The 21,527-nt window shown below is 37.6% G+C and overlaps 1 protein-coding gene across 1 annotated transcript in view; it reads right to left on the bottom strand.

Moving 5' to 3' along the window:
- Positions 1-405: 405 nt before the first annotated feature.
- ZNF423 (zinc finger protein 423) overlaps positions 406-21,527 on the bottom strand; it is a 245,850-nt gene continuing 224,728 nt past the window's right edge. Inside the window, exons 6-8 of the mRNA XM_063437907.1 lie at positions 19,823-19,954; positions 17,964-18,079; positions 406-1,066 (exon numbers count right to left, since the gene is read on the bottom strand). Coding sequence (XP_063293977.1) covers positions 1,037-1,066; positions 17,964-18,079; positions 19,823-19,954 — 278 coding nt within the window. The 3' untranslated portion in view covers positions 406-1,036. The remainder of the gene's footprint in view (positions 1,067-17,963; positions 18,080-19,822; positions 19,955-21,527) is intronic.

Here is a 21,527-nt window from a genome sequence, read left to right as displayed (position 1 = left end):
ACAGTCAGGTGGTATGTAAGGTATCTAGAATGTAAGCTCATTGAGCAGGGCCCTCCAACTCTCTGTTACTGTAGGTCCGGTTGTCTGGTTACAATTACATGTCTTGTTAGTCCACCCATTGTACAGCGCTACGGAATATGATGGCGCTATATATAATAAAATAATAATAAGGAATAGTAAATGAATAGGTTGTTAATGGATTACAGATTATTTCAAACAGTGTAGGTTTATGTTTGAAATAATATTCTAATTTTGGATACCTGTTCAAAATAGAGAAACTGGAATACAAATGGGTCTTTGCTCATTCATTAAACATCCCGGTCCTGATCAAACCAATACTGCGAAATTGTTGTATGTGTATTAAATATTTACATGAAGGTTACATCAACAGTCACAGACACAGACTGGTCTTATTTCCCTTTATTGTACTGTATTTAGTTATTGTAAATCAGATAATGTCACATTTAAAAAGCAGACCATCCAGTTGCGGATTATATTCAATAGACTGTCCTCTGTGAACTGACAAATCCAATCAAAGCATTAGTTTATTTCATTTTTTTTTTTTTTTAAGTAAAAAATACAAATAATAAAATGGAATAGACAGCTGCCAATCCATCACATCACAGAAAAAAACACACAACTAAAAAAATAAAATAAAAAAAATAGCAATTAAATGATGCAGAAAATAAAAAAAACACTCCAAAGCTCTGAACTATCAATATAATACAAGAGGCAACAAAAAGACAACATCATTGCAAATGATTATTCTAACACTATAAATTCAGTCAGAAGCAGAAGCTCTAAAGTACACTAGTAAGAAGCAGGACAATAAAAATACTGAGCATGGAATACTTTTAATCTCTTCCATTAATATTCATTTCCAGCTGCTTATAATAGCAGCGCCTCATGGCCAAATCATTAGAGTTTTACATCTGGGTTGCAAATGACACTTTGATTGGATGTAATGTTCAAATGGTCCTCCCCACTGTGCCTCCGTCAAGTCTTATGCAGAGAGAAGTCCTGTAGTGCCACCGGCTCACTGTGCGTGCTGGCTCAACGTGTGGTTCTGAAAAGACGAAGAAAGGAGAAATGCATGAGGGGCAAAATAATAGAAAGCGTGCCCATACCCTCCTACTCAGTACCATTTATGAAGAGCTGCACATAAAAGCCTCTCATTTATTCACAAAAAAATAAAAAATAAAACATGATTTTAAAAAAAAATCTCATAAGTAATAGCTGCCAATATGACACAGATTTCTTTGTACCGGTGCTGACATGAACACAGAACATTCTTTTTTTTTTATGTAGCAGCCTAGTGCTGCCACCAGGATTTCAACCCACGTAGAGAAGAAAAATAAGTACCAATAGTAGGGGAGAAAATCTACCCTGGGGGATTTCTTTTTCATTTCCCTCCCCGCAATGTTACAATAATTTCAAAATAAATATATAATTCTATATCTCCTTTATCACCTTCGGGTCTTCCGCTGTATTGTATTCTTTGTTCTCTACAACAACTGGAGATAGAGTTGCTTTGCCAAGAGAACAGAAATTGGCAGTGATGTGTGTTTACAATCCTAGAAATGCCTGAGCAGCTCCAACTGAATTCCAAACGGCTCAACAGCAACACATGTTTAGTTTGGTGATAACCTTTTAAGTGCCAGAGGTGTCTGCCGTGCATGGGAGCCAAAAGGTTGCTCGAGAGGGACAGGTTGCCACTATAGAAATAATGAAGTAAGCTGAGGCTATGCTAGGGGGGACCAGCACTTAATCTAACCTTGTGTTCCCTGAAAAGCATTACATATACATTCTAATAAAATAATACAGAAATACATACATCTGTATAACCTACATTTTTCACATAAAAAAAATAATCGAGCTGAAGATGAAATTAAATAAGTAAATAGAGTATTTCTATGCAAAAAAGACATCAGTACCAAGGCGATACATTACATGGTAAGACTTAATATATCTCTATGGCAACTTTATTCAATGGGCAGAATAGGCATTTGTTTAGAGGCCACATTCAAACAGAAACTCTCCTTTTTGAATGCAGCTTTTTTTGTTTTTGTTTAAGTAATTAAAGGATGGCATGTCTGTGATCGTACGATGAAGTTCTATGACAGGGTTATTCAAACACTGGATCTGCTTCTGCAAGCAGACTACAATGCCCATGAGCCTTTTTCATCCAAAGATACGAGAAGCTGTGGGTGCAGCAGAATAAGAGTGACTGCTAAGTGAAATATCATTGGCATACAATATGTGGTTATATGCGTACATGAATTCATCATGTGTAAGTGAACAAAAGCATTTGCACACACTTAATTACTCATGTGGATAGAGCTTAAATCAGTTTTCTATTCCTGTGTAATAATTAGGCTATTTGGGGGGTTTGTATACTATGTAAAGTCTAGTTTGTAGATTAGATTATGGGTGGGTGTTAACATTGCACGTAGCTTATTAGCCCATCAGTAAATGCATGTTACATCTTTGTACTTATGTGTACAATGTATCCTTCCTAATAGCTGGGATTTGCAGAGAAGCTGATATATGACATGCCATCATTCTAATGACACTTGCTTAATGAAAATTGTCTTGAGGAAACAGTTAACTAATGAACCTTCCATTCCGAGGCTTCAGTCTCCTGGGGGGTAATGACCCCATTTAGGCACAATATTCATAGGTGATACCTGCATTATTCAGAACTGACCACCAGAGGGCAAGCAAAATAGGTTTTTAAATGACAGAAGATTAATACTGCGTTCCATTTAAACAGGCTTCAGCAGTATATTAAAAAGAAAGTTTAATGATAGGGAGTCATCTGTTTGATAAGCATATAAATAATTTTACAAAAAAACATCAAAATTAAAAATTATTACTTAACAGTAGCTCTATAGCCTGTAGATATATGTATTATTATACAAAGTAACTAATTATAGAAAAGTTACAGCAGGGGTTCGCAAAATATGGCACAGGAGGTTGCCAGACCTCTAACAGGCTGGGAAGATTTGAAGATCTCCCCAACAGATTGCATTACAGAGAGTCCAGTAGGACTTCTCTAGGTATCTATAGTTCCTGTTTGTAATGGGTGGTGAGTAGCAGACCTCAATTCACTCTTGGCAAAACTGGGAGGAAGTGACCTGAGATCACTTCCTCCCAGTGCTTGTGAAGGAGAATATTTCTGATTGCACAATATGTTGCAGCATTATGAATAATTAGTATTATTAACATAATACTGTATGCAGCAATGGCTGCATATGTTGCTTAGAAGGACTGGTTAATTAAATGTTGATTCTTAAAAGTAGCCAATTATAAAATGTATTGGAGTACATAACCTCTCTGAATTACTGTGAATTGAAAAATGAATATGCAATGTTTTGGGAAAAAAATCCCACGTTGGTTGCAGTATTAGAACAAATCAGAAATACATAAATGTTCAGGAAGTATGTTGAGATTTTATATAATATATACAATGTCCTAGGCATTAAAAGTTACTTGCCATTGCAAGTCTGGAGGGTCAGTTGCACATTCATCAGATGTAAATTAAATTTTCTGGCTAAACTGACACGTCTACCTATTTTAAAGGGCATTTATTGCAGCCCGTATGAACCCAAAGAATTTCCTAATTATTCCTTTCATGGCTGCTAATCATCTGCATTGCACAAAATGTACCATGTGGGCTCCTGTACATTACTAGAGGTGTTACATAGAACATTTTATCTGAAAAGCACACACAGTCTGACAGTGGGTATTTTTCATTTAAATTTATTTTCAAAAACAAGTCTGGGTATACAAAAGAGAGCATAAAGCATGGAGCAATAGTTTGTATAAAATGTTTCTACAATGCGTTACCGTTAAAAGATATAGTACAAGGGCAATAAACACAGTGAATGCATGATTGTACCTTTAAAGCAAAGTAGAAACTATTGATGCTAGAGAAATCCATACTCATTTAACTAGTGTCATTTAAAAGATAATGTACAATCATCAGTAGATGGGGGACACAGTGCATGGGCAGAAACACATTTCAAATCTTTGTGTCTGCTGCATTGATTGTAATAGACAGGTCAATAAAGGAATGGTATGTGGTTCTAAATCTGATAATGAGGTACTCAATGGGAACTCTCCTCCCTGGAACAATACAGAGTCAAAGAATGATCAAATAAACATGTCTGGAATTCATTTCACCAACATAATCTTAAACAAATCAAACGAGATGAAAATATTACATATTTGTACCCAAACACACATACACAGGCAGAATGTCTATTTTATGCTCCACTTAAAAAAAAACAAATGTAATACTCCCATCTCAGTTCCTGTAAATGTATGTGAACTATCAAAGATATCCAATCAGTTGCAAACGAGTTTAGATTGGCAAGGGCAACGATACCATGGATGTAACTACATATGATCAAGGAAATGGATGCTCCACAACTAATTTTTAACTATGTAGTCATCCATTCAATGAGCCAGGTTTTACAAAGGATCAGGAGATTTCAACCCGCATCTTTTGCAAATGGAGTGAAAGGGATGGCATACACTAGGGCAGGCATAGGCAACCTTCAGCACTCCAGATGTTTTGGACTACACCTCCCATGATGCTTTGTCAACATTATGGGTGTAAGAGCATTATGGGGGATGTAGTCCACAACATCTGGAGTGCCGAACGTTGCCTACCCCTGCACTAGGGTGTAAGTTTGGGGACTGGGGAGTACCCCTCATTTGGACTGTTAGTAAACAAAGTGTATTACATCTTTATTAGGTAAAACAATCTTTCCACCAAGTTCATTTAAATTTGATCACCGAATTTATGGATACAAACACAATGTTTAATAATTAATCCACTTAATGACTGCTTATGCAGTCAGGAGATTCCACGGCACAACCTATTGTTCTATAGCAAAGTCCAAGTATACATAATTGTTCTGATATCCATGTGTTCTTGCAGTACAAGAGCTTGATTAACAAGACAATATGAACAGATGGCTTGGCACTTTGGGGTGGTACAGGCACAAGCTCAGAATAGCTAGGTATAGCTTGCTGGAGCAATTCATGCACTGTCCATCACACACTAGATATGCTACCCAAGCATCTATTTACACAGCCCAAGAGGGATTATGAATTGTGCCGTGCATTCATAAAAGCAGTCTATAGAGTATCTTAGAAAGCAGACTCCAGAGGTTGCAACCAAATAATCTGTCACGTAAAAATTATACCAGTTTGGTTCAGATTTTACAATTTACAAAGTATTCCAAAGACCACCTGAACATATGGTCTTATCAGAAAATTAATATATATTCCCCAACAAAGACAATTGGCGAAAGATGGATCAAGATTTAATACAAGAAAGAAAGCAATGTTTTGAGACCTTTCATATTAACAGATCACATCGTATTGTGTAGGTCTCTCACGAATGTAAGTCAAATATTTTGCTTAATGGAGTTTGGGTCTATTACCTTTCCATGTTAAAAAAAAATGATTGCCTATGACAAATTATGATTTATTATCTATAGGTTTACTTTTCATTGAAATTAATTTCAAAACCTTATTATGAAAGAAAAACCCAAACAAGATACATCAATATTTACATATCAAATCAATATGTTACAGTGCATCTATATTGCCTATCTTTGTACAGAATGAATTAAAACCATGTCTGCTGCCCCTGGTAGTTAGATGTGCGCTTATTTTTAGAGCAGTTTGACCACCATCCAAGAGCCTAGGACTAACAGATGGCCTGTCTTAAAGCCTCATATGTTCAGTAGTTTGCACTTCTGACAAACCATAAATGTACTCAAGAGTGTGCCATAAACAGGGCTGGATGAATACTCTGGTGCTATTCAGTTAATACACTTCATTAAAACTGATAAGCAATGCATCCCATAAAGCAGGTGTGCACCTAGCTGTTCTTTCATTACATGTCCATTCTGAATGGAGGCTGGTATATCTGCACCTTGCAATGGGTTCATCGTTTCCCTATTAAATGACATAATGTGCACAATACAATACAATTGTCTAACACAAGCTGTTGGCTTCCCTGTTACTAGCGCCATTACCTGCCTCATACTGTGTAACAATGGGTCTCTCAAGTGTTTCATTGTCACTGGCTACCTTCTGTGTTCTTAATTGTGATCAAGGGAATGCAGGGCTCTACAACTGTACTAATACGATCGTTTTTTATTGAACATTTTGTTCAAAAAGATCATAACACAATATTACCCCCATAAAGCACAAAGGAGAGTTTCTTTTATTTAAAGCAAATTTGTAATCAACAAACTATGTGGTTTAAAAGTTCATAGTCAGGCAAGTATATATTTAATCTATACACCATATAGTCAAAGAGAATATCAATATACTTAGCTGATCCAATATGGACTTGTGGAGAAGCTGCATGGCAACCCTTTGCTCCCAAATCACAAGATCAGCAACTACCAATTCCTAGATAAGTCAAAATGCTACCATGTAACCTTTGCTGTTGGCTGAAATAAAGGCCAATTGCATTTAAAAGGCTTCTAATATTGTTTCTTGCTGCATCACTTAGATGCACTCAGACCTCCACGCTAGCAGAATAAAGCCTTAGACGGTCAAAAAATGACATTCATTTTAATTTATACATTTATCAGTCATTTGGCTAACAGAACATATAGATGAAATTGCATTCTGTTTAAAAAGACCAAGTCATGTTGGACATAACAGATGCAATTTAAAGACACAGTACCGACACTTGAACTTGCTATCACTTCCCAAATAACCAATGGATAGGTTCAACATGCAGACCAGCACAGGGTGGAGTGTGTCCCTGTAATTGAGTGACATGTAAAACTTCCAGAACGATGAGCCAGCTTTATGTCTCAGTCTGCACAAATAGGACTATTTTGGATAGATAGTCCCTTCCATGCTCTATAACAGTTTAACTCAAACATAGTCTTCAACATAAAGTAGCTGTGGGTCCAAAGTCCCATTAACACAAGAGATATAAGGTCTACTTGATTGCTCTTACTGTTCATTAAACTTCAGGATGTGACTTTAAGGTCGTCAGAGATGCTCGGCATTAAGAGTGGCGACTGTTAAGATTCAACATTACAAATAACAGAAATAGATAAATAAAAATTAAGGTAAAGTAAATTATGCTGTACACTTCTGAAATGACATACCCTAGGCAACCACTGATTCCCTGTTCTGCGCGTAGCAAAGTACAAGTTTTATACCCACTGACGTATTCATAGCAGATGGAAGATAAGCGACACACTATTATGCAGAACATATACCGTACATCACTCGAGAATACAGTAGCAAAAGGAAGTTTATGAGGGTGACTCTCTCTTTGCAAACTCTTTTGCAATATGGTAAATAGTATCATTCAATGTTAGAGTTGCTACAATTCATCACAAAATGAAAAAGTTATTGTTCGTGCAGTGATACATGGAAACCTACCAACAGTAACGAATAAGCAACGCATCTCATCATTATAGGGGATGTGAGAATGTAATGCTGCAGCTAGAATATGTAGAATTGTACAATTCATGTAGCACGGTTATTTTTAATATGTAAGAAAACACATGTAGCTTCAGAAAACCTGTCACAGTAGAGTAATAAGAGAATAACTTAATCAAGCACACAAAATAGCAGATGGATGGATAGACAGAAAGATAGGATTGTTTCTCTAACTCCATCCACTTTAGCAGATTCTTTTTCCCCCTATGTCTATATCCTTGAGCCAGAATCTATCAATATGTTGCATCCTCTGGCTTAGACAATATTCATGATTACTAAAGCACAAAAATCCACTGGTCCACACAAAATATAGTAAGTGAACTTTCCTGCTTAAATCAGCACAGCGTTAGCTGGTTAATATACGAAGGGACTAGACAAGACCATAAATTGCAGACAAAAATGATCCAGGAAGCTCATAGCTCACTTATCAAAGAGAATCTATATTCCCCCAAAAATATACTTTGTTCTTATCTATGAACATGTAGACTATCTTTCAAAGGTACTTTTCAAACGTAAGCTGCACTCATTGATTTTTTGTGAAAATAGCATAATTCTGTAAACACAGAAGCGTTTTATTATCTTAAGGTTTCTGGCTCAACCAATGTGGAGTCTCCAGGCTGGTACCAAATCTTCCCACAGTTCAGTAAATACAACCAGTTTTTTTGGGGGTTTTTTTGCATTAATCTGGACAGAATTAAAGCTCCTTAACTGGACAGAGGTATTCTTTGAGGAGTCAGCTTTGAAATGATAATTCACAAATTGCATAGCTTACAAAACTAGACATTTGTTTATAGCAGCACAATTTCTAACTATAATGTACACTTCAAATTTAAATTGTACAATGTAGTTCAATGTTTTTGTATATGTGGGTGACAGTAGCATGCTTTCTGACTGGGATTCTGTGATAGGATCTCTCTTGTCTATAAAAATAATGGTTGACCTACATTACTAGATGCACATCATCAAGTTATCATTTACTCCATGTTGTCTAATTTTGCTATGCTATTTTGTTTCATTAGTTCTATACATTTTCTTTTTAATTTATAAAGGCAGCTACAAGAAAAATACTGTAATTTTGTAAGGAGAAACAGAAAGGTGGATTCTAAAGCAAAATTAATGAATCTCTAAACAGAGTGACTCCGGATCAACACAGCCTCGACCAAGACAAAACACATGCATTTGCAGATAAAATCGATATACGCAGTTCAGAACCCTTGTTCCGACTAGCTGATTGACAGGACCTGGTTTGAGCTACTTTGCACAGACCAGGTCCTACCACTAATACTTAGAAGAGGGGTAGGCAACCTTCTGCTCTCCATTTGTTGTGGACTACGTCTCCCATAATTCTATGTGAGCCATAATGCCAGCAAAGCATCAGAGGAAATTTATGCCACAACATCTGAAATGCCAAAGGTTGCCTACTCCTGACTTTTATTTTATTGTTGAAATACAAGTTAAAATTAGATCATTCAAACCCTCATAGATCCACCTAAGGTACTAAACCGCTCACACCGAATCTAACACTGGTACCCACATTGGATCGCACCTCTAACACCGCCCCATGACCTAGGTAACGATACCCACAAACCAACTGACATGACCAAACTCAATATTGATCTCCACTACCACCTAGGATCACATGCTTGTTAAAATTATAAAAATAAAGATACGATACATGCTCTGTTCAATCGTTGTTGAAATCCGTTGTATTGTTCACTGATGCATATGGTAAACCTACCTTTGGTTTGCAGCACGCAAAAATAAAGAATAAAAAAATAAATAAAAATTAGATAATTCAAAAACAAGTAGTTTATGGTTTTCCTCCAACAATGATTTACAAAACAAAAATGTATATTTTTACCATAACTTTATTAATTTCTTATCCTATCTTTTTTCAGTTACTAATTGCCAAAACGAATGACTTTCTGTATTCCTAGATACCATACTTCTATTGGACATAGGGGTTAATCAAATAAACAAGAAATTCAAAGGAATTAACAAAGCAATTGCGAATTGCTAAAACATCTGGGCTATAATGGAAACGTGTGTATATTGGCCTAAAATTATACATTTTCTATAATCTTTAACAAGATTAATTTGTAAATACAAACAAAAATGTTTGTGCCTCCTCCAACAGCAGAGTAAATATTCAAGTTTCCAGCATTAATCTATAACGAAGATACCCATGCCTTGATTTACCGGAGGCCAGATTTACTAAGCTTTCACATCACTCTTTGCCCACCCCTCCCACGCTGCTTAGTAAATATGTAATTTTCCCAAGCAAAATGCACATTAGATTGTATAGATCTGACAAAGAGAAGCCACAGAAAATATCCTTTGTTGCACTGGGAATGCGCACTACCTTTGTGTTTTGAATATAAAGAAATCTCAAGAGGGGCCCGACAAAGATAACTAGAGACTATCTGTAAACACAGCAAGATTCGCAACACGCGCACCCTATACAACAAAGGAGTAACAGAATGAAGTACCCGAGGGGATGGGACATGGGAATGCAGTGCACTACACACCTCTGTACATCATTTTGTTTATGTCAACAGATAAACCCACCTGTATAAAACTGGGCCATAGTGAATTAATGGTTCAGCATTACAATGTTCTGACAGAGCAATGTAAAGGAACACTAGCATTTGATTGGACAAGAGGTTATCAGTCATGATGTTTTCAGCAAGCGCAGATTAGGCAGTGTCAAGGAAATGGGGGGGGGGGGGGGGGGAGGGGAGGAAATAAAAAAATAAAAAAATGAACACCACAACATTTAAAACACACACACATGGCAAACTCGGGAAGCCTTACCATCTTCTTTCAGGTCACTGTGATCATATTGACCCTCTCTGGGAGTTAAATCCCTATTCTCTGTTGCTCTACGTTCCCAAACTGGTAAGTGCTTACATATACAGGAAGCTTGTTTTATTATCTAGCCCAGGATTGCATTGCAGAGATGTCTTAACTGGAAGAATGGACTTCCTTTTTAAGGTCATCCTGATGGGGAGAAACTGTCTAGAGGGAGGAGCAAGGAGCAAGACCTAACGGAGCTTCCATAGGAAAATATAGCAGCTGAAAGGATATCATGAAAAACTGCTAGTGAGCTACATTTAGAATACATTTCCTTCACTCCCAACTCATAGCTTATTAGGGCAATACAACTATCAGTGTTATTCAACGCTGATTCATTTCCCAGAATAAAAGCAGTATTTTAGGTTCGTTGTCAGGACAAAATGTCAATATCATAAACAGTATGAGTCCAAACAAAGATGCTTTCACTTTTTGTATAACAACGGCAGCTAAGACAGACTAAATCACTGAAGTCTACATCTCCTTTACAGCAGACAAGAAACTCACTAAAAGACATAAATAATTGATGCGAACGGGGATATGTGCCGATTACGCTAGAGTTCTTTCCCCAAGATCTTGGAGCAGGTACACACAAAATACTCCTCCCCTCCTTTATTGTTATACTTGTGGATCCCTTCAAGACACACTGTGCTTCATTTCATAACCCAAACGGTGTCTGTACAGAGTTACATCTTTCCAAAAATGCCAGTAAATTGTAGGATGCTAACTTTCAAAGACATACCTAATTTGCTGTGATGAATTGTGTGCATGCTTCGGTGATCAAAACTACAGCTGAGACCTATTATATTTAATGATCTAGACATTTCTTGTAAAAACACTCCAGCATATATTGTTATGTCTGTGTAAGCAACAGAGTTTTACTCCACCAGATATCAAATAAAAAGAGGGTTTCAGGGAGCAAGACAAAATCACTGTACACATGTAAAATATATTGGTGGAAATATATATATATATATATTTTTTTTTTTTTTAAAGTATTAAGTCTATCAAAATATGAATTTGGATCCACAACAGACATTGTATGAACGTCAGAATTTGTTCTATTTCACAGGAAGATTCCTAATAGGCAGCATTGCCAATTAGTAACAGTGAAAGGAAAATACTGATACTTCCTTTCCATCTTAAGAATTCTAGAACACAATTATTTTTAATTTGTCATATGAAGCCATTGCCCACTGTCTATGTGGAAAGGAATACTATCCCAGATATACACTGTCTCCATACTAGAATTACACGCAAAATGTATTTACTAATATAGTTATATATTAAATCAGGAATTGCAGAGATTTAACAATTGAACTGCAATTTGGGGCTGAAATTGTGCAGCATGAAAAATTGATAGTTTTTATTTCTGTTTCAGCTATTTGTCCTACAATTGTACAATTTAAAGAGGTACTGTCACCGTTTGCAGAATTGGTTAAGTTCCCAGACAGTGAACTCGACGCTGGTGGAGTGGTGGCAGGTAAAGGTGACTTGGACCCGTCCTTCGCTGGCGCCACCATCTTAATCTGGCAGGATCCTCTTCTGTGCCGATGTCACTGTAATCTTGCGCATGCACAAGAGTACAGATTTGAGATCTATGGAGGATCCTGCACGACCATGGGATCCTCCGTAGGCACAGCTAATTCCCTGGAGGGATTGACTCTGTAGTTCCGCTTTGTGTCAAAGAAAGTAGAGTGGAGGAGAAATACAGAGACAAAGCGAAAATTCCAGTGAAATCCCAACACAGTTATAATGAGTATTTTATAAAGATTCTATCTTTGTGAAATACTCATTTTTCAGGGGGGTGACAATGCCACTTTAATGTAAATTATTTCAAATACTTGGTTAACTAAATCAACTAAAATGTCTGTACTGATCATACAAAACTGTCTGTGAAGCTGTGTTTTGCACCAAGAATATGGTACCCTAGAAAACCAATATTACAGTAGAAAAGAGGTAATCCTGTCTAAGCTATGGGCCTTAAATAGGGTTTGATCTTCCTAAAGATGGATATGAGGACAGAAAAGAGACATAAATAGATTTGGGACTAAAGAGGGAGACTTGGCAAGTATGGAACAGTAAAATATCAAATGTATAATGTTTCTCAGTTTGTCAACCCTATCTCATATTCCTAGTGTCATATGGACCCCCAAATGGTGTTGCATTATTAAGGATCTTTTTATGGATCGGTAACACATTCACACATGGTCACAGTGATTATTACCATAAGCTTCCCAAAATGCTCATAATCCTTTAAAAAAAAAAAAAAAAAAAAAGGTCAGTTTAGCATTCTGGACATTTTGCATTAGGTGATCAGAAGCCTGCAATAGCTGAATACACGTTTAGTTTCTAAATACGGTATATTAATGAATGTAAATAATATGGCTTTTAGACATCTACATGTGAAATGAGCTTAAAAAATATAAAAAAGTGTGGAATGTAAAATGGACCTGCTTGTAATGTTTGTAGATGAGGCAAATCTAACTTTTAATACAGAGTTCCAAATATTTTTTTTTCTTATTTAACATCGTATTGTTAAATTGTCTCCGGAAGAGTGTGACCACTAGAACTTAGAGAACACTTCGACCCAGAGCATGTCAAAGCCAGGAAAATCTTATCAGTGTGAAAAAAAAAAAAGATAAAAAGAAGTGGAAATAGGACTTCTGATAGTCAGCAGCACAAAAGTCAGCAGGAATGTATTTTATATGAATTAAGCTTTAAAGAACCATTAAAGTCACCCGGGCCACTTCATTTCAATAAACTAGCCTGGATGCAGTGGCGTTTAGCTCTAATCCTGAAATGTAAAATAGTGCAGTTTCTTAGAAACTGCAATGTTTACATTGCAGGGTTAAGCCCACCTCTAACGGCTGTCATACTGTAAGCCACTAGAGGCACTTCTGTAATCGTTTGTAATGAGATTTTAATGTCCCTTTACAAGGAACTTAAAAGATTGTGCTTGTGTGTACATGTCCTTGATCAGACTTCGGATGACCAGATATAATATGAAGTAATTGGTACACTGCTTGGGTAAATTTTTCTATCCCAGCTAAAAAATAAGCTTATGACTATTTTTATTGTTTCTGTTCAGCTTATTTGTATGTTCTAAACTAGTATTTCACCAGACATTTAATTAATATTCCAGATTTGGATGATTAACTCTCAAATGAGAATGTTGTATCGTTTTCCTAGCCATGAAATACCATTTTTCTGCACTAATATGACTAAGGTTTAACAGTGCATAGGAAAAAAGAAAGCTAAATTATGTCAAAGTATGTCTCCTTATCTGCTGTAATTTTTGGTATCTAAATTGCTAAGTAGAAAATCCACTTGTATCCGTCAATATACTGCAATAAAAACTGCATAATCACAACAGAAAATTTAAATTTCCACCTCGCTGAAAGCTGATATTTGCACAGAATTGCTATGCGTGGCTCTTATGAAATTAGGTAGCGTGTAATTAAGATTGCTAATTGGGTAAAACAGTTGGCCATTAAGACTATAATCAGGACACTGGTTTATGGTATTTACCAAGTTGAAAATAGAAGCAATGACAGGATCTCACTGGCTGTAAACCAACAGCAAAGGCACTGCTAAAAATATTGAGCACAGTTTCAAAATCTTCATAAAGAATTGCTCGTATGCACATGGGTACTATATGACTGAGCATTTTGCAACTTCCAAACACCTAGGTAAAATGTTTCCACACAGTAAACATCATAAGATTTTTTTTATATATATTTGTATATCAGCATACTGAGAGTATCATATATTTTATATGTTTAGATAATGCCCAAATCTGCCCAATAGGTGGCAGAATTTAGATTTACTTATTAACGAGTATGGATCTTGCTATGTAGATGTTTTTGCACAAATACTAGACATGGATTGTCACTGGGCCTTGATCACTGGGATCTTGATGATCTCAGCCAATTCGATGCTTTCCCAGCATTGTGAGGCTACTGTGCATGCACAGCAAAATGCTATGCTGAGCCAACCAGCATCTCCTCATAGAGATACATTAAATCACTGCATGTTTATGTGAAATGTTCAGCTCTTCCATGCAGCGTGTGGAGATGCAGAGCGCCAGTGCTGCACATTGGGCAGCACTGGACTAGGAAGCACCTCTAGTGTGAGTGCCACTAGAGGTGTTACTAAGCAGCAATATAAACAATGCCTTTTCTCTGAAAATGCAGTGTTTACAGTGCTAAAACTGCAGGGACATCTTATACACACTACATTAAGCTAAGTGGTTCTGGTGACTATAGTGTCCCTAAAGCTTTAGTGTTGTGTTGCCATAGACAAATGCTATTGTCTGTGTGAATATTTCTATTCAACTTATTCAAAAGATACAAAAAAAAAATGTCTTAACGAAATTCAGCCCCCCAACCCCCTTGGTCTCAAAAACTTCCATTTCAAAACTATCAAGCACAAGTGAATGGTTGTATTTCTCAATCACGTGTTCTATATCAAAATAAAGTGACATTGGCAGATTAATAGCGTAAAAGGAATATGATTTATATATTTACACATACTTGAATACAGACATACTTACTAAGGATTTGTATAGCATGTTTTAGAATGGTGGAGTTTTTTGGGAATAGTTTTTTTTTACTTTGCCAGCAACATGTAGATCATCCAAAGTGGCAGTTAAAGGGTGAGAAGATCTATTTATGTAAAATCCTAAATGTCTAGGGAAGGGAAATAAAAGCTGTACAATGAAATCTGCTTCAGATGAATGGAGAGAGCAGAGTGCCTAATCTCCTGTGAGAATTCCGAACTCAGGGTTCACTCACACGAATTAACACCAAACAAGAGAAGTAGCATGTGAGGTGAACAGAGACTGTTTTGCTTTGGGACCAATCAAGAGATCTGTATAGATTTTGGTTGATGCTCAGACTTACAACAACAACATAGGAGGGCAATTTTCGCCCACATGCTATTGCAGGACAACAAGTAACTACCAGAACTGTCTCCAAACATTAGGCTAGCCAAGATTTAAGTATAGGGTTAAGGTACAGAGCTTTATATATCATGTTAATGTTGGAAGGCTGAGGTTTGACTTAACTTACATGCCAAGAATTTTACCCTGAGAAAGGGTATACAACTGACTGGCTAGTTAAAGGGACACTCTAGGCACTTTAGCTATTTAATCTTGTAGAAGTGGTTATAGTGTATGGCATCTCCAGATCCCATCCCTTCATTCATTGTTAAATCAGGTTTGAATGGTTGAACACTGAATGAGGGTTCTCAGCAGCCTGGGCCCTCTGCTCTTCTCAGGCCAATGAAGAAGCATTTAGTCCAAGCAGCAATGTTGGGAGTGATTGGCTGAGAGTTCAAGTGGACTAATCCCAGGCTTTCACTACAGCCCATTGCTTGGATGAAATGGTGTGGCTTTGGAAGAGTGTAACCTCTGCCTCAGCCATACCTCCAGGCTGTGTGTGACCTGGGACCCTCATTTAGTGTTAAACCATTGAAACACAGTCAACACTGAACAGAGGGATGGCACCAGGGGAATCCAGACACTATAACAACTTCAATGACACAAAATGAAAACTGTTTCTAGAGCTCCCTGTTAAAGGACCACTATAGGCACCCACACCACTTGAGCTCAATGAAGTGGTCTGGGTGCCATATCCCTCTAGTTTTAACCCTGCATGCAGAGAAACTGCATGGTTAATCCAGCCAGCTGACAGTCACTAGAGGTGTTTCTGTGATTTACATTGAGTAAATCACACTTATTTGACGCTGGACATCCTCACGTACCTCCAGCATCAAGAAAGATCCCCATAGAAAAGCACTGAGTAATGCTTTCCTATAAGCGGGTTTGAATGCGAGCGTGCCTCTGGCTACGCATTCGCATTTGGCTCTACTCCGGAGTCGATAGAGGAGGATAGAGGAGGAGGAGAGGTCGCCAGTGCTGAGGGAGCCTGGCGCTGGGTTAAAGTAAGCAAATAAATGGTTAACCCTTTATTTGCCGCGGAAGGGCGTATTCCTAACGCTATAGTGTTCCTTTAAGGCCAAGACATTTCTGCTACCTTTCAAATATGTTATCCCCATTGTGCTGAAAAACCCCAACTCGGCTTATACTCGAGTCAGAGTCTGTATTATGGCAATTTGCATTGCCACAATACAGACTGGGGCTGTGGGGGCTGCAGAGAGATGTTACTTACCTTTCCTGCAGCTCCTGTCAGCTCTCTCCTCCTCCGCCGGTCCGTTCAGCTCTTCTGTCTGCTCACAGTGTAAATCTCGCGAGAGCACTGGGAGCTGACCGAGGTGCTGAACGGACCGGCGGAGGAGGAGAGAGCTGACAGGAGCTGCAGGAAAGGTAAGTAACATCTCTCTGCAGCCCCCACAGCCCCCTCCTACACAGTGCCCATCCACTGGACCACCAGGGAAGGAGAGCCCCCCTCCCTGGCCAGCTAGCAAGCAGGGAGGGGGGACAAAAAAAATTATATATATTAATAATAATAAAAAAATAAAAATAAAAAAATAATAAAAAAAATGTAATGAAACAAAAAAAATATTAAAATAATAATTAAAAAATAAAAATGCCCACCCCCCACCAAGGCTCTGCATCACACTCTGCATTACACACACACACACATTGCACTCATACACACACACACTGCATTCATACACACACACACACTGCACTCATACACACACACTGAACTCATACACACAGCATTCATACACACACACAGCATTCATACACACACACTGCACTCCTACACACACACTGCACTCATACACACACTGCATTATCATACACACACTGCATTCTCATACACACACACTGCATTCTCATACACACACTGCATTCTCATACACACACACTGCATTCTCATACACACAAACTGCATTCTCATACACACACACTGCATTCTCATACACACACACTGCATTCTCATACACACAAACTGCATTCTCATAAACACTGCATTCTCATACATACACACTGCATTCTCATACACACAAACTGCATTCTCATACACACACACTGCATTCTCATACACACACACTGCATTCTCATACACACACACTGCATTCTCATACACACACACTGCATTCTCATACACACACACTGCATTCTCATAAACACTGCATTCATTATATACACACACTGTAAATAAATATTCAATTAATATAATTTTTTTAGGATCTAATTTTATTTAGAAATTTACCAGCAGCTGCTGCATTTCCCACCCTAGTCTTATACTCGAGTCAATACGTTTTCTCAGTTTTTTGGGGTAAAATTAGGGGCCTCGGCTTATATTCGGGTCGGCTTATACTCGAGTATATACGGTATGCCTTTATGCCAGCACATTCCTGGTATGTATTCCTTCATGAAGGAGTTAGCTACATCTTGCATATTCCGTGGGCTTCTCAGCTTGTGCAAAAGTAGACTAGTCTTGTCTACTGAATTTGTGACTCTCTCACTTAGGCAATCATCGATGGGGATGTACCAAAAAAAAAAAACTACTCATAATTGTAAAATAATCCTTCAGAGACATACTCACTGTATAAAAAGTACAATATTTTAGATATATTTCAAACCACACATCTTTTAATATCTTGCACTGTATGTAGAACAAAGTTTAAACAAATCTTACCTGAAGCTCTGTCTGAAAGAAGAACTTCTGAGGGCATTGAGAACAGTCATATATTTTATCCTCTTGCCCATGAACTGCAAAGATGTGTTGCTGTAGTTTATTTGCCTGTACAAAAACTGGAGAAAATAATTCAGATTATCCATGTGAATACAGAAAGTGAACCAATACACTCTAAGCATCATGACCATTTCATCCCATTATTACGGTGCCTGGAGTCTGCTGGCACGATACCTCCATCCAGTTTCAAACCTTTTTCAAGCAGTTTAACACTAAAAGTGGGCTCTGGCTGCCCACAGCTCGCGACCACTGGAGGTGTAGCCATACGCTGACACCCACTTCTGCACCTGCTAATGCTTCTTCATAAGCCTGAGCAGTATTTGGGAGGGTGACCTGCTGAAGGCTCTCATTTAGCATTAGACCATTAAAAATGGTTCAACACTGAATGGATGACACAAGAAGACTCCAGGCACTATAATCACTTCATTAGGAAAAAGCAGTCACAGTGCCTACAGTGAACCTTTAAGGCACAAAACGACCCAATAAAAAGCTATAAAAGCAATCTTCTACAGTCGAAAGAATACATTTTAAAAGAAATTGAAATCTAACTTTGTCTAAACCACACTTGAGCATAAATGATGATGTCCAGATTTGCTCAAGCAATACAATGGACCACTGTAAATATACCGCAAACTGTGAAGGGAGAATTTCTGTAGGCAGAAATACTGCATAATTGTGTTTTTTGTGCCCTAGTCACTGTATTAGTGCAGTTTCAGTTTCACTCACAACCGACAGTGAAAATCTTAAATAGATTGCTTATATCGATTTGGAGAGAAATGGATTGTCTATAAGTGATACCACTTAGCTGAAGCTGCTCATTGATTCGGTCACTACATATGATTTCACGTGAGCCAAGCAGTGAAGTAAAACTACACGTAAAAAAAAAAAAAATGGATGCGTTTTTTTTAAACAAACATTCCCTAAAGTAAGCAAAAAGTAAATGTTAAAATTTGAGTGATTCTGTAAGTGGTTTGAATCACATGCAGTCCCCTTCCATGATACTATACTGGAATGCTAGCACCAGAAGGTTCAGCGATGCTCATTAGACATGTGAAGAAACTTTTACATAAGACACTCTCCATTTATTTGTGTCCTTTTGTTTTAATTTGCCAACTGCTGCCTGCAGTCATCCATGAGTTTCATCCCAATCTTTTCATTATTTTCAGGGGGAATACTCCCACGCATGCAGTGCAAGGACGTGGCACATTAAGTGTAAACACATTTAGTCTGATCACGCCTAATTCCTTCCACTTTGCATCCTGCACATGTGCAGGGTGTGAAAAACAAAAATACATGCCGCCGCTATAAATTATAGGAATGTTTTATATCTATCATAATTTAAGTTAAGAATCTATCATCAGGTGTGCAGTTCCTTTTTGGTAACCATGTGCTCTTAAGTTTGCCCTCACTGTTTTTTAGTTAACCAAGACAAAATGCTCATCCTCATGCCTACAGGGCCCAATAAAGCTACTGATTTGCGGGTTCATGACAACTGTGTGCCTCTGCTAAAAAAAATGTAAAAAAATAAACATTCTATTTTTTTATTTAAATCATGATGTCTTAACATCAAGGCTTGTGCTCTACACTTCCTATAACGCTCAGCTAACAATTCATGCAACTTTCTGATTTCTTGGCTAGGTTAGAAGTTCTAACTGCCTTCCCATAATGCTCAGCTAACAATTCATGCACATTTCTGATTTGGCTAAGTTAGATGTTCTAACTACCCTAATAACACTCAAAGTTTTCATCACAACTATTGAACCATGTGGCCTAGAAAAGTAATTTGGGGGTTTTCCACTTACCTGTAAAACAAACAGGGCATTTGAATGTTCCTCCCATGCCTTCAAAGCTGTGCTCAATCAGGTGACAGAGAAGCTTTGCTGGAGAGTCAAACATCTGGTTGCACAGCTTGCACTCATGATTGATTCCTTCCTCTGTAAGGTTCAAATGATACACCCTTGTTAGTGACACAGCACATTAGTATCTGAAATTAAGCATTCTGCTCAGTTGTATAAAGATTCAGCACCACACATCAACCACATCTATTATAGGGTTTGATTTTTTTTTTCAGGGAATGGACAAAAATTAGAACTGTTGATGGAGCACATAAGATGCATTAAAATACATCTGTAACAGAGCAACGATTTTGATCAAACATGGTGAAACTACACAATAGTTACAGATGAATATGTGGTGTGTATACACAAGTATCTAGTGCAAGTATCAGGACACACGCAAACGTAATACATTTCACGATGGCTGCTTTCATCCCATGACCCTAGCCAGAGATTGAAGCCTGCAAGAGCGGACAGTGATCCGGTATATAGTACTTTAAAAATAATGGCAAAAAATGTAAAGTAAGATTCTAAACTTGACTTCTTACCTGGCGTACACTGAGCATCAGTCCCCAGCGGCGGACCCTAGGTAAGTTGTCAAACCACTCTAAAATGATTTGACTACTTATAATGTGGGTGTTCCGGGGCACTCCGGAGACCAGGACCACTACAGCGAATGTTCCTTTAAAAAATGTTGCCATGATTTTCAAAGTACCAGCTGAAATTTCAAAGTGTGTTCCTAAGTATTTCAGAGGGAGAGGGCACTCTTGGCGCCCTTACCACTGCAGCGCACTGTAATAGCTACGGTGCTTACAGTGTTCCTTTAATACACACTTCAAGTTATCTGTCCTTTTAAACATGCTCAATTACATGACTCATGTGTGTACACAACTATTCCAAGACTTCTTCAAACATCCCAAATCTACGTGAATATAGCAAACCAACTTCTACACCCATGCACAAACAGTACAGAGAGCTGCTGGTATATACTTTTTGACATCCCTCAGCAGATCTTTGTGTAGAAACAGAAACATGCACTTATGTGGACACACATCACAAAGGAAACACAATGAATTATTTATGAACACATAGGCGCACATGACATCTTAACACAGCTCTTGTTCTCTTTGTGCGATAAGGCAGTGTCAAAGACAACGTGACGTCGGCCTTTTATGACAAAGTAGAGTAAGGCTTGGTGGTGCACGCATATACATTTGTTTTTCCTAATGCATGCAAACTCTTTAATGGTTTGATATTTTTTATTTATTATGCTAATGAATCTGTTTTGTTGCTGAGTGGTAAACAGTAAAGACACATTTTCAGTTATCTACACAAATGCCTATAATATCATACATTATTAATATTATTTATAAACCGCCAATTTCCATTCTACAGTAACTTAAAATGGTTGCAAAGACTTCATGGTGGTCTCATAGATGACATCTCATGCTTTAATGCTATTGATTCAATTAAGGATATATTTAATTCCTGCCTAGATAAAGATTTCAAGAGGGCTGATTTTAGAAACATTCAAATGGATATCTACAGAGCTAAGATATTGATGGTCCTCAGGATCAGCTTAAACAGATGGATACCTAGATCAATGGACAGACAGACATGTTTATGTATAAATAGGTATTATATAGAGTTAGAGTAGAGTAGAGTATTATAT

The sequence above is a fragment of the Pelobates fuscus genome, chromosome 12 (assembly GCF_036172605.1).
Source record: "Pelobates fuscus isolate aPelFus1 chromosome 12, aPelFus1.pri, whole genome shotgun sequence".
In the NCBI taxonomy this organism is placed as follows: domain Eukaryota; kingdom Metazoa; phylum Chordata; class Amphibia; order Anura; family Pelobatidae; genus Pelobates; species Pelobates fuscus.
The sequence above is the reverse complement of the archived record's forward strand: the minus strand, read 5'-3'. Positions and strand labels throughout refer to the sequence as shown.